The sequence below is a fragment of the Ruditapes philippinarum genome, unplaced genomic scaffold, assembly GCF_026571515.1.
Source record: "Ruditapes philippinarum isolate M1 unplaced genomic scaffold, ASM2657151v2 ctg127_1_1_1_1, whole genome shotgun sequence".
Lineage (NCBI taxonomy): Eukaryota > Metazoa > Mollusca > Bivalvia > Venerida > Veneridae > Ruditapes > Ruditapes philippinarum.
The window spans coordinates 127,694-143,452 of NW_026863855.1; the positions used below are offsets into that span (position 1 = coordinate 127,694).

The 15,759-nt window shown below is 29.0% G+C and overlaps 1 protein-coding gene across 2 annotated transcripts in view; it reads left to right on the forward strand.

The window, feature by feature from the left end:
- Positions 1-5,557: 5,557 nt before the first annotated feature.
- LOC132723536 (calcitonin gene-related peptide type 1 receptor-like) overlaps positions 5,558-15,759 on the forward strand; it is a 131,845-nt gene continuing 121,643 nt past the window's right edge. The window contains exon 1 of one of the 2 annotated variants that reach the window (XM_060708274.1): positions 5,558-6,071. In XM_060708274.1, coding sequence (XP_060564257.1) covers positions 5,630-6,071 — 442 coding nt within the window. In that variant the 5' untranslated portion in view covers positions 5,558-5,629. Of the gene's footprint in view, positions 6,072-12,974; positions 13,428-15,759 lie in introns of those variants that run through there. The other variant, XM_060708276.1, reaches the window with a different exon arrangement.

Here is a 15,759-nt window from a genome sequence, read left to right on the forward strand (position 1 = left end):
TAAATGCCCATGTTATGAAGATATAAGGAAGAAATACATTAAAAGATACTTTTTTCAAAGGCCGAGTGTGTTTAAAATGATGCAGCTGCTAACAAATAAATATTATACTGTAATAACAAATCTAGCAAAATATATTAAAGCCGCTACATACGTACGACTTTCACTATTAAGTAACTGATATTCACGTACATTGTTCATCCTTTGTATACTGTTTCACAATGTTCATCCTCTCTATAGTGTTTAATCTTAATTGATATCAAATTATATGATTTCAAGCAAATGTTCTTCAGATTTTGAACATAATAAAATTTCTTTCACCTGTTTGTTAAAATGGTTTCTCGACCTATGCACATAATTAATTTAAATTATATGATTGCATAAGTTATATTTGTTTATTGTATGATGAATTACTTTTGCACAAATCTCAAATACTATTCCTGCTTTGTTTTACTTAGTTTGTATTATTGTGCAATCAATATACTTTTCAAGTGTAAACATAACCATGTGACATGATATATTGTATTATATATATATATTTGCAAGACGATGTATTATGTACAAGTCTCAAATAAAATGTCTGTTCTGTTCTGTTCTGTTCTTAAACATGAGAATAACCGTATATAGATTAAACAAGTGCTATGTTTCTGTGTGACCATTTATTGCTTCACATCAATAATTTTGAATAAGACGAAAATATGGAGTTTAATTTTCCCTTACCTGTTGTTTTAACCGAAGAGACACATAACATTTTTTGATGAATCTGGTACTAGTAATTACATAAAGTGTTGACCCCCTCCCCCAAAAAACACACAAAAAAAAAAAAAACAAAAAAAAAAAAAAACAACAACAAAAAAAACATTTCATTTTATATATAAATCGAACATGTGTTTGATTCGGCTTAAATAACAAAACAAATCAGAAAAAACACTTCACTTTATCTGTGCAATAATAAATAAAACACTTACTGCGTCTAACTTCTAACGTGCTACAATGAAGACTGCAATATATTTAAACTTTAAACAACAAAACACAATGTACTGATTATTGCTTGCTTTAAATTAGAAACGATTCAATAAAGATATCTACGTAGAAATGAAATCGTGACCTTACTGAAACAGTAGATATCTCGATTTATTAAATACAACAATAATGTTTTTTTTAAGAAATTATCAATTTTGTAGTAATAACTAACTGGCATATGTTAAATATCTCAAATTCTTCAGACTAAAAACGAGATGAAAATTACCATAAAGCTCACATTTTTAGCACACCAAGTCTTTTTTAAAGTTTCCGACGACACATATAAGTAATTCTACAGCACATTCTTGTATTTTAATGGCGATAATAAAAATGATCAAGTGACAATAAAATAAAAAGGGATCATTTTCAAAATTTTACACATTTTTATTGCCAGTCAAGTATTCCTATTTCATAATATCAACAACCGATTATAAAAAAATAAACTATACAAATTCCAAACATTTATCGAAGAGCCTTAAATGTACTATTGAGAACTGTTATTGTATCTTAAATATTGTCACAGTATAGTATCTATTGACAATTATTATGTTCTTAGGCCAATAAATTCAAATAAATGCGTATTTCTTAATACGTCTTTATTTTAAGAGGTCTTAAAATATATTTTAAAGTCTAAAGACGGACAAAAGGGAATATTAAATTGCAAATAAAATACCAATCAGTCACAAAATAAATGATAAAAAAGAGTTTAAACATTGTTTCATATATGGCACAACTTTGACCTTTAAGTAAGATTACAAGTAGGTGTGAAGTTATTGATCTACAATATGAACTTTGATTTACGAATAACATTTCAAATATCTTTCTTGCTAATGTCATGGTAACGTTGATGTCAGCAAAAGAGAAACAGTCATTAACGTTGGAAACTAGTCATAATTTAATAAAGAAGATTAGAATTGTAACTTGCTTCTACAATATTCCCGAAATACCAATGTAATAATCTTTAGGTATTTGTGAAAATGGTCCAACAATATCCAGTTAATGAGAATTTGAAATAAGAAACCAATTTTATTATTGTCAGATTTAAAGTCTAATAAATTAATGTAAAAGGAAAATCACCGTTAGCTAAGCGACGATGTCTTCAAGACAAAACTGTCAAATCATGTTTCAATAAACCCTTAAAATACTAAAACTTACTTCAAAACAACAGTTAAAGTCATATCTCATTCAAGTTATATTCTCAGCAGCTTATATACTTAATAACATACTTACATATAGTTCTTTTTTATAAAATCAAACGACCATATTTACAGCTATGGTAAATATATATAAGCGTTCCATTTTACAGTTTAGATATATTAGAAATATTCAAATTCTGAAAATGTAGTTTTGTACGTTTGCACATGCCTATTTATACCAGTATTAAGCTATCATCGTGTGTTTTCTAAATGTAGACTTCAAAAGAAATGTAATTATGTAGATTTCATATAGAAATATGCCCTGCACATACATGTATTACAGCCTTCTCGCAACATTAAATGGAATAGGAATTAAATGTATTATATCTTATTCATTATAATATTATGTTTTGCGTCAGAAAGCAGTACTAAATTTACAACAAGGACAATAAACAACATGTTCAAACCCGTCAGATCTAAAACAATGTAGGTTATGCCTGTAGAGAAGGTTGCCAATCTACTTAAAGCAGAACTGTAAAGTTTTTTGGCAATTAACACCGGTGTTTGTGTTCTATAGAATAATAATAATAATAATAATAATAAAATAATAATGATGATATTGATGATGATAATAATACCTTCAATGTGGTATATTAATGCAGGTCTTTAATAATTTAAATACAATGTGTGCATTACAAAAAAAAAACAACAACAAAAACACACACACAAAAACAAAAAAACAAACAAAAAAACCAACAACAACATAGAAATGTACATAATCTTAGAACATGTAGAACAAACAAGTAACTAAATAAAACATTAACTGATTGATCATTATAATAATTGATAATTGATAAATTTTTTAAAAGGTATTATAAGGAACATATTTTTAAACCAGATATGTTATTAAATTTATACTAGTAGTCATCATATTTTAAACTCAGAAGCTAGGCGACACTAACTTCCAAATGTCATGTCCATGACCTGTCGAAAGAAAACGACGCAGTCAGTTCCGCGTTCATTGAAGGTGAATGAAAAACTTCACATTGTGAGAGACTAATAATTTTTACACAATATCATATTATTTATAAATTTTGCATTGAATTTATTGTTTCGTTTTGAACAGTTATGTAGCAACGTACATATTGAGTTACTTTCTGTTCAGTTACTAAATCACGTCAGGTAAACAACATAGCTAACTCTTTCGGAGGTATAAAAGATAAATTGCATTTTATCTATTTACAGTATAATGTTGTCTAATTATATATCTTTATAAGCTCTTCGTCAAATCTCGAAAAGCGAAGATCTAGAATGCTATACCATGTAGACTAAATTAGAGTCAATTTATGTTTGAACAATAGTTGTGGAGGCTTTTCTCCAGACGTGTAAATTAAGGAACCTTTTTTTAAAAACTGAATTGGTCTACAATACACCCATTGTATTTCAAATATTGACGAAAACAATAGAAATGCATTAAATAAATTAGATGTTGTTTTTATATACAATATTGATAAAATTAGATTTCAAGTGATATGATGAATAATTTTGTTTTGTTTTAGAACATTTTATTACCCAGTCTATGAATACTATTTATCGAATCTTGCACCTCGCACATGCCAACAATATCCAGATATAATATTTTAGTACTGTGCTGTTATGTATTATACTAAAAACGCTATTAATATAATAATTATCTATTGTACAAGACCTTTCATTACAGACAAAATCACTTTAAATCAAATATCTAAAACAAATATTGCTATAAAGAAGAATATAAATCACGATAAAGTCGCTACACATGGATTATACTATGTAAATACATATTTCACATGACATTAATCATCGTTTTGCATATCCGAAAGGTTCACTGACCTTCTTAAATGTAAATTGAAATACAAAGAGATAGGAGGTGTTCTGTTGCCTTAATCGCCTTGTTTAACCAAAACAAAGGAACAGATTATATTTTATGGTAATATTAAAACTGTTAACAATGTAGGCAATCGGTAACATCTGCCGAATGATTGTCATCTTTTCGTGAGCTTATACATAAGATCAGTTTTAAGAGAAAAGAGTGAACAATTAAAAAGTTTTAATGTATGATTAAAATCAATTCTTGTTTCTTGTTATTGTTTCTCTTTTATGATGTTGTTTTTATGTCGTGTGTTCAGTCATGCCGACTTTGTTAAGGTCATATGGCGACCTTCCAGCTTTCATGTGAAAGGAAATGTTGAGATACCCCTCAGTTTATAACGCATGTACTAGAATGCATTTAAAATAATTTAAAACTTATCGAAAAGAGGGTAGAAACGATAAGAATTCACGCTAAATTAAACTTTAACCGAAAATAGAAACAGGACAAAGAACCGATTTAATAAAATGTTATCACACATCTGTAAATCATATTTCAATATCGTTTCTCACAATTTAGTTATGATATAGGCAATGTAATAACCTTAAGAATTCGCATCCAATATACATTTTTTTTAAAAATATTTCATGATTTATAAAACATATCTAAAACAAGTGAAGCATGTGGTCGTAAAACATAATGTATCTTATTTAAACAGACTTCAAACATATTAAATATAATTGAAGGTTGATATGTATACGTCTTTATTCATGCAACACATATTATATTTACTCGTATGGTACAAACAGTTCTCTATCCATCTCAATGTTACAAACGAACCACTGATGTTTTTTTTTATTCAAAAGGAGTTAAAATAAACTCAGTGTTTTGAAATAAAGAAGGGCTAAACTACGTTCATGTACCTTATTTATCATTTTTTATTCGTCTTGATTAACATTAAATGCGGATACAGATTTAGCGTCCTCATGCGAATAATTTTGTAAGACATATTAAAACTATTCCTCTTACCTTTAAGTCATTGACGGATAAAAGATAAAAAAAATGATATTCACAAGTGTTTCTATTTCGGAGGACGGTCGAGCGTGCTTATTATACACGGTAGCAATTAAACTCCGACGTACAAAGAGAGATACTGAAACTGTATCTTTATTTAGTTTTAAATCAAACTAAGCATACCTTAAAAGGTTGTGCTGTTGCATATATTAATATTTAATACTACATTACCAATTACAAAAAAAACTCCGTACAGTATGGAAGTGGATAGAATTTATGTATTTAAACCTTTAAACAATGATAGTTAAAGTTGTAAAAATGGATATTTCTATGCGGTGCGGACTTCTAAAAGCGACAGCTTTACAAAACATATAGTTTAAACTTCATTTATTCGATAACTTGGACATGTATAGGTTTCTAAACTAAGTAAAAAGAGGTTACAAAAACAAGTTAAACAGAAATCATTAAACTCTTAATATGTACTTTTATTTTACTCCAGGACTCTTTAAGGTTTTCGGGCGTTTTGGATATCTGGGGTTTAGTTAAAATAGGAATATTTTTTCAACACACAAATTAATTTTCTTAGTTAATTAATACGCACAATTTAAGAATGTCTGCCACATGTCGAGGACGGTTTTTGGAACTTCCTGTCAGCATTTTCCGGCTGTTATCATGTTCTATGTGCTACAAATATCTGTTCCATTCTGGAGGTAATTTTCAACCGCATTCTCAACAACCTTGGAATTTAGTGTCTTCAAATGCTAATGACATTCACTTGCAGAATATCTCAGTTTTAGCAGATGTTAATAATGTGACGTCAAGAAAGTTGATATGTGCCTCTCTGACAGAGGAAGATTGTACACGATGGAGTGACTGCTGCAAGGAAGCAATTTCTTGTTGTGAACAGCAACTTAGTACACCTAGGAGGAAGGTGTCCGATTCCTCGTCTTGTCCACGCACTTGGGACGGTTTCACGTGTTTTCAAGATACAACGCCTGGCACAAGAACGTACGTCACCTGCCCAAGTTACGTTAAGCATAGTCATACATCAGGTATGTGGGTCAAATAACGTACGATACATTATAAGCATTTTACAATAACCCTATTTCCTGTTTACGGAAAGCATACTCAGTAGATATTAAATTTCATTGTGACGTCACAATTTTAACATCAAGTTATATACTTGAATATTATATTAGCTCAGTTATCATATTATATCAACACATAGGTTTTGTTTGGTCATAGTATTCTCAAAAATATCGGCATAAATATGAAGGGTATTGAAGAAAAAAATCTAAGATAAATTGTTGCTGATTAGCTCATTAATCACTGGGTTTGAATGATGCATATAAGTGTACTCGTATATTCAAGCAATAATACTGGTCAACTGGTCAGCAATATAAAAAAAATTAAATTGTAACAAAGTGTGCACAAGTTCAAAGCCGATAGGACAGGATTTATTTTTGTGCTTTTTTATACTGGCCGACGTTATCCAATGCCTGTAGCTAGTTTTCGGAAGGAATCGTAATTTGCTGATTTTGCATATCAAATGTTGTATAAAATTACTCATCCGGTGAGAAGGGAGAGCAGAGTCGATATTAAATCTTACAGAGATATCTTTTAATAACTACCGGGTATTTCGTATTTGGCGCATTTGTGTACCGGTAAATCGGAAATTACAGAATCAGGTCATATTTTTCAGCGTTTGTTTCGAGACACGTTCTGAATCTGAAACGGCCGGGCAACCTCACTTTTGCTTTGGCTGATATGCAATTATATTTTGTTTGAATGAATCTCATGACATTTAATGATTTATAATGCAAAGTAATAGATTTGACTCCATATTTGTTTAATTATTAATTAAAATTAAATTGACATTGTTAACAGCAAATACCATTTCGAATGAAAAAGGAAAAAGTCATGTCCTTTGACAAAATTTAATAGCTTAAACGAATAAACTCTGGCTTTTAAATATTCTCATATTGATAACATTGTCCATTAAGCAAGCTATGTTACATTTAAAAGTCGATACATTAAAATGCAATCGGTGTACAATCAGTTGATCAAATCGTTGACAAAACTTGATAACTGTGCGTTTGGTTTTATGTTTAGTTTTATAAATAAGAAAAGGATAACACTTTACGCTAATAGTTCAACAATTAATTGCAAAACTGTAAAAATGCCGTAAACACATAAAATTCAATGATTCTCGTGCGTCAAGCGCTTGTTGAAACGTTATTCATTGTTTGCTAATGTCATTGTTTCATAGATGGCATATCAAAAAGTCTTTATTTTATAAATGCAAATAATAGAATTTTAGTAAAGTGACACGCTGTCAAATGAGTAATATGAATAGCTGTAATTTTAGTTAAATGTGAATTTAAGATATTTCACAAGAAATGTCTGCAAAAGTATTTTTTCAATATTACTTAAAGAAAACTGTTTTACAAATTCAAATTACATTACAAACAAATACTTTATGTTTTTATGTGTGCATCAATCAGGCAAGCTATCAGTTGAAGTGTTGTAACCGCAACAAAATTAAATAGAAAATGATATTGATATTTACTAAATTATACCAGAATATACTGTAGTAAAAAACAGCTGAGAAAAATGTGTTAACATCACGACAAACACCTTTATTTTAGTTCGGACAAATTGCTCTCTTGGTTTCTCTTTTTTTCCGATTAGAAATTTATACTGCGTGAAATTGATGATATAACAAGCAAGAGTTTCGCTGAAACTCAATTATATTGCTGAGCGCTTTGTTTAAAACATATTAAATACCAATTAAACTTGAACAAATTTTATTCAAGCGCAAGATTTATTGAAATGTATGAATATGAAAAAAATGCTTTTACTAAGTTTCGCATTCGTATACTTGATGTTTTTTTCGTATCAATGTTTCTTCGAAAATATGTGTTTATCTCACCTTCTACGAAAGCATGTAAACCAATATGACAATATACCGAAGTCCAGAATCTGGAATATTTGCATAGCAGTTAAGATATGCTATTTTTGTATAAAAATCGTCTTTTTCATTGCTAACAATTAAGTACTTGTTTACATTGCACTACACAAATTAAGTGTTTAGTTTATTTTTCTGTATTCTAATATCACGTTATACTAACAACAACAGTTTATGATAAAATCAGTAATGGTTTCTAGCAAATCCATAAGGAATCTTTATGGTATTTCTTGTCGTAAAATTGTCATACTTTATTTACAAAAAGAGGAATAATAAGATAACACAAGACCTTGTCACCAAGATAACTTCTTATATGATACGGGTACAAATCAGGTTGAGGAAAAATGAATTAATGTTAAATACCATAATAATATAAACATACTTCCGTCAAACGAATTTATCTTATATATTTACATAATTTAAACGCATATGAAACTTTTTTAGATTACATGACGATGTTATGATGTTAATAGCTTGAATATCATTTTACAAAGCTGCATTATATTTTTTAGAAAGCACTTAAAGGGTGAACATTTTTATAGAAACAACTTAAAAGATAGAAAGATATACATCTGGAGATATATTGTACACATTGAAACCATAATGCTGTTTGCGTGTTCTTCTGACAAAACGCAAATGTTTCTGAATACGATAATGTGTGATTTTGATCATGTAGAACCCATGTTTGTAAGAAATACATGTATATAGACATACATGTGTGTCATTCAATTTATTATTTGTACGCGGGTATTTTTGTTCTCCCTGATACAAATACAATACATGTTTAGAACATCTTACATTTGTACTTATTGGTAATTTAAGAGGATTGACTTTAATCGACACCACATTTATATATTAATTAGTTTATGTAAGCAAAGTTTAACGAACTAGTTAACGACACAATCTATTAAAAATGTATGTACAAAAATGTTTACGTACGTTTTGATTGAGACAATTTTTATGTGTTTAAGTTGAATAGAATTTAATTGTTAACACCATAAGCAATTGTAAAGTTCATGACCAATAGATAATGGACTTTTAAATTTTATTGATAAATTACAAAGAGTTCCATACTATCTTCATTAATATGAATCAGAGATTTGAAACATCAAATTTTATGTTTTCAAGCTATTTTGTAAAAACGAAAAAAATATAAGATTAAAAAATTCAACTTACTTTTGTTTGGTGTATCCGTTCATATGACCAGCATAAAATGACTTGCATATAAGCTTAACACGATAGCAAAGCCTTTCAATGCATAGTCATCAATGAGGTGTACACTGCTTCGGGGACTCGTATGATTTCAAAACAAAGTGCAATTATATATGTACCTGACTCTTAGTCAGTAAGACAAAAATAATTAATGAAATAATTTAGACTTAAATAAAAAGCATTATGAAAACAAACTTCATTGATTAGAAATCCTTTTTTCTAGAAGTATTCAATTTCAATGTTAAATGACATATTGCCAAATTTTATTCATCTTTGATATGAAAAAAACATAAGAAATTTTAAGACACGTAAACAAAATAACGTTTGAATACATTTAGAAATTTACGTAGATCAGTGGCAACGTTGAATTTGACTTACCTGTCCCTTTATTTAGTATTTCAGTAAAACTGTGACCTTTGACCATGTGTTTTTTTTGATAAAAAAATTTCTTGTGTATTGATCAATTACTCTTAAGGATTGCTAGAGTGTCTTAATGACTAATCAAAGAAAACTAAAAATAATGAATCAAAATTATCCAATCGTCAAAGGTGTACACTCATATCCTGCAAAAGAAATACTTGCAAATTGTTGCTATGCCCCGGAGGAAAATAATGATGTTGAAAGTCTACAATTAATCAAGACATACATGTATTGATCTCGAAAAGGCTCTTTGTCGTCTAAAAGTAGAAGTAAAGTATGTATGGTATGAAGAATCATATAATCAGTTAAACGTGACAATTGTATTTTAATTATCATTTTTTCATTTGGAAATCTGTATGTTTAGCTTTTTCTTAATTTCCGTAGTTGAAATAAGATATAACATGAGACATTTTGAATGAAGGATAAATATTTCATTATGAAATAGATGTGTGTCAACTTCAATAGATTGATTTAGAAGTCCTAGTATAATTTTTATGTAACATGTATTTTAACGTTATAATTCACACAATTTCTTCATGTTATTTGACCTGAGATTTATAACGAGAGCTACAATATAGATACAATCTATAATCAAATAACCTTAAAAAGTTGAAAGGTTTGATGACTGTTGACAATTTGGTATTTGTAACCTTTATATTCTTCAAATGTAGTTTATGTCTTCAACTTCACATTTTATGATTATCGACAATATTTATAAGTAAACATTTGACGTCAAGCATTTGATAAGGAAAACCTTTGTTTTTATCAAAAGTAATATTTAAGTATTGTTAAAGAGGCACAGGGAAATAAAGGGCTTTCTCATCCCTAAATAGTTATGAGAGAGAAGTCTTTTATATCAAATTAACTGTCTAAAAACAAACAATGACATACATAATTTTAGAACAAACTAGTAAATAAATAATGCTTCAACTTAATGATAATCTGTTAAACGATTTTTCTTCTTATATAGAAAAGAAACGTTAAAAGAAAATACCAGAATAAGATATAGATTTTATACTTAGTCTAGTACATGTAGCCAAAATATTTAAAACTCAGAAGGTGCAAGTAAGGAAACATTGTCTTTTTAACGTTATATCCACGGCAATTAGAAAGAAAAATGCAAGAAGCAGTCAGTTCAGCGTTCCTTGAAGGTAAATGAAAAAACTTCACACTTTTGAAAGATTTATAATTGTCATGCAATAAAAAAGGTTTGTTTGCATTGTTGGTTTATTTCTAACGATCTTGCAGATACGTGACTATTAAGTTAATCTTATATTTAGTTATTAAAGTAAGGAACTATTTTTTGAAGTAGATTGAACTACAATACGCACATTTTCTATAAGTATTTCAAATATTGACGAAAACAATAGTCACGCATATATTAGGTATTTAGGTATTAAATATTGCTTAAGTGAAAAGTATCAAGTGATACTAGTATGATGAATAATAATATATATGTTTAAAGTATTTTATTACCCACTTTATGATCAATATTTATGACATAAACATCCATATATAGTTCTTCCGTAGATTGTTCTATCTGATACTCAAAACTATTAATATCTTTTGTATTACGGACCTTCCATTTTGGACAAATTCTTTTTTTATTCAAATATCTCAGAGAAAAAAAAAACTGAAACAAAACTCTTGTAATAAAGAAAAATATAAATCACGAGGAAGTCGCTACACATGGATTATACTATATAACTAACTACCCGTTTTACATGAGCTAAATCATCGTTCTCATGTTGGAAAGGTTCACCGACCTTGTTTAATGTAAACTGAAATTTTATATGAGATATATATAAAAGGAGATAGGAAAGGTGCTCTTGTTGCCTTATTCGCCTTTTTCAACAAAAACAATTGAGCAGATTATAGTTTATGGTAAGATTAAAACTGTTTACAATGATGACAATTGGTAGCATTTGCCGAATGATTGTCATCTTTTCATATGCTTACAAATCACAACAGTTTAAATAGTAAAGAACAACATGTAAACAATTAAAAAAAATTTTGTATAATTAAAATAAATTGTTGTTTCTTGTTTTTGTTTTTTTACATTGATTATATGTCGTTTTTTTCGGTCATGCCGACTTTGTTTAGGTCATATTGCGACATTCCAGCTTTCCTGTGAAAGGAAGAGCTGAGATACCCCTCAGTTTATAACGCATGCGGATAAAGCTGTATTTAAAATTAATATAAAACTTATCGAGTACTTATTAAGAAAGAGTAGAAACGATAAGAATTCACGCTAAATTAAGTTTTAACCGAAAATAGAAACAGGACAAAGAAACGAATTAATAAAATGTTATCATATATCTGTAAATCATATTTCCATATCGTTTCTCACAACTTAGCAATGATATATGCATTGTAATTAACTGAAGAAATCGCATCCAATAAACATTTAAAAAATATGATCATATCAAAACATATCTAAAACAAGTGAAACATGCGGTCGTAAAAAACAGAATGTATCTAATTTTAAACATCTTTCAAATATATTAAATACGTATAATTAAAGATTGATATGTACGTTTTAATTTATGCAATACATATTTCTCTATCCATCTCAATGGTACAAATGAACCAGATATATTTTTAGTCAAGAGGAGTAAAAATAAAATCAGTGTTTTGAAATAAATGCGGTAAAACTACTTACATGTACCTTATTTATCTTTTTTGTTCGTCATGATTAACATTACAGGCGAATACAGATTCAGCGTCCTCGTGCGAAATATTTGATAGACATATTAAAAACTATTCCTTTTTCATTTAAATTATTGACGGATAAAAGATAAAAATAATATTCACAAGTGTATCTATATCCGAGGAAGGTCGAATGTGTAGCAATTAAACTCCGACGTACAAAAAGAGACACTGAAATTATATCTTTATTTAGTTTTAAATCAAACTAAGCATACCTGAAAGGTTGTGCCGTTGCATATATAAATATTTAATGTTATACTATATTATTAACTACAAAAAAACTCCAACAATTCATGGGTACCGTGTGGATAATGATAATATTTGTGTATTTAAACCTTTAAACAATGATAGGTATAATTGTAAATTGAATATCTCTGTGCGACAGTTTTACAAAACATATAGTTTAAACTTCATTTATTCGATGAATCAGACATGTTTATACTTTCTATACTTAGCAAAAAAGGTTATAAAACAAGTAAAACAGAAGACATTATACTTTTATGTGTTTTTATTTTACTCCATTTATTTATTATTTATTAATATTAATTTCATAGGATCATGGAAGGTTTTCGAGCGTTTTGAATATCTGCATTTTAGTTAAGATATTTTCAACACGCTTTTTAGTTTTCTAAGTTGATCAATACGCAAAATTCAAGAATGTCTGCCACATGTCGAGGGCGGTTTGTGGAACTTCCTGTCAGCATTTTCCGGCTGTTATCATGTTCTATGTGCTACAAATATCTGTTCCATTCTGGAGGTAATTTTCAACCGCATTCTCAACAACCTTGGAATTTAGTGTCTTCAAATGCTAATGACATTCACTTGCAGAATGTCTCAGTTTTAGCAGATGTTAATAATGTTACGTCAAGAAAGTTGATATGTGCCTCTCTGACAGAGGGAGATTGTACACGATGGAGTGACTGCTGCAATGAAGCGATTTCTTGTTGTGAACAGAAGTTGAGTACACCTAGGAGGAATGCATCAGCTTCTACCTTTTGTCCACGCACTTGGGACGGTTTCACGTGCTTTCAAGATACAACGCCTGGTACAAGAACGTACATCACCTGTCCAAGTTACGTTAAGCATAGTCATATATCAGGTAAGTGGGTCAAATTACGAACGAAACATTAAAAGTATATTTTAATAACTCTATTTCCTGTTTACGGAAAGCATAGATATTAAAGTTCATTGTGACGTCACACTACGTCGTACTAACATCAAATTATATACTGAAAGGTTTTGTTTTATCATAATATTCTTAAAAACATTGGCATAAATATGAAGCGTATTGAAGAAAACAAAGCGAAGATAAATTGTTGCTGTTAAGCGCATTTGTCACCGGTCAATCTCTGGGTTTGAATGATGCTTATAAGTGTACTTGTATATTCAACCAAAAATGCTAGTGAACTGGTCAGCAATATGATTTTTTTTTTAAATTGTAACACATTGTGTTCAAGTTTAGAGCCGATTGAACAGGATTTATTTTTGTACTTTTTATACTGGCCGACTTTATCCGATGTCTGTAGCTAGTTTTCGGAAGGAATCGTAATTTGCTAATTTGCATATCAGATGTTGTATAAAATTACTCATCCGAAAAAAGGGAGAGTAGAGTCGATATTAAAATCTTTCAATAACTTTTTTTTGTATTTGGCGCGTTTGTGTACAGGTAAATTTGAAATTACAGAAACGGGTCATATTTGTCAGGACTGGTTTCGAGACACTTTCTGAATCTGACACGGCCGGGCGACCTCACTTTTGCTTTGGCTGATATGCATTTCCACTTTTGTTTGACAATAAATTATTTATAATACAAACAATACACGCTTTCTGAATCATTGAATGACATAGTTTACAGCAAATACCATTACGAATGTAAAACGAAAAAATCATGTCCTTTGGCAAAATTTAATAGCTTAAACGAGTAAAATCTGGCGTTTGAATTTACTCATATTTATTACATTATCCATTAAGCAAGCAAGGTTACATTAAAAGTTGATACATTTAATGCAATCGGTGTACAATCAGTTGATCAAATCATAGACACAACTTGACAACAGTGCGTGTAACTTTATAAATAAAAACGGGAAAACACTTTACGCTAAAAGTTCAACAATTAATTGCAAAACTGTAAAAATGCCGTAAACACATGGAGTTCAATAGATACTCGTGCGCCAAGTAATTGTTGAAATTTTCACCATTGTTTGCTAAATTCATTGTTTCATAGATGGGATTATCAAACAGTCTTTATTTTATAAATCAAATAATAGAATTTTAGTTAACATAAAGTGACATGCCGTCATATGAGTAAATGAATAGCTGTAATATTGGTTAAATGTGAATTTAAGATATTCCACAAGAAAAGTTCCACGAAAGTATGTTTTTCAATATCACTTAAAGAAAACTGTTTTACAAATTCAAATTACATTACAAAAAAATACTTTATGTTTTTATGTGCACATCAATCAGGCGAGCTTTCAGTTGAAGTGTTGTAACTGCAACAAAATTAAATAGAAAATGATATTTATATTTACTAAATTATACCAGAATATACTGTAGTAAAAAAACAGCTGAGAAAAATGTGTTTACATCACGACAACACCTTTTATTTTAATTCGGACACATTGCTTTCTAGATTTCTCTTTTTTCCGATTTAAAATTTATACGGCGTGAAATTGATGATATAACAAGCAAGAATTTCGCTGAAACTCAATAAAATTGCTAATCACTTTGTTTATAACATATCAAATACCAATAAAACTTTAACAAATTTTATTCAAGCGCAAGAGTTATCAAAATACATGTATGTATGAATATGAAAAAAACTGTTTTTATCAAAGTTTCGCATCCGTTTACGTGATGATTTTTTTGTTCCAATGTTTCTTCGAAAATATGTTTATCTCACCTTTTAAGAAAGCATGTAAAACAATATGACAATATACCGAAGTCCGGAATCTGAAATGTTTGCATAGCAGTACAGATATGCTATTTTTGTTTTAAAAATCTTCTTTTTCATTGCTGACCAAGAAGTACTTGTTAACATTGCACTTCACAAATTAAGTGTTTAGTTTATTTTCTGTATTCTAATATCACGTTATACTAACAACAACAGTATATGATAAAATCAGTAATTGTTTCTAGCAAATCCATAAACAGTCTTTATGGTATTTCTTGTCGTAAAATTGTCATACTTTATTTACATAAAGAGGAATAATAAGATAACACTAGACCTTGCCACCAAGATAACTTCTTATATGAAACGGGTACAATCAGGTCAAGGAAAAATGAATTAATGTTATATACCATTATGATATAAACATACTTCCGTCAAACGAATTTATCTCATATATTTACATAATTCAACGCATATGAAACTTCTGAAGTTTACATGACGATCTTATGATGTAAATACCTTGAATATCATTTTACAAAGC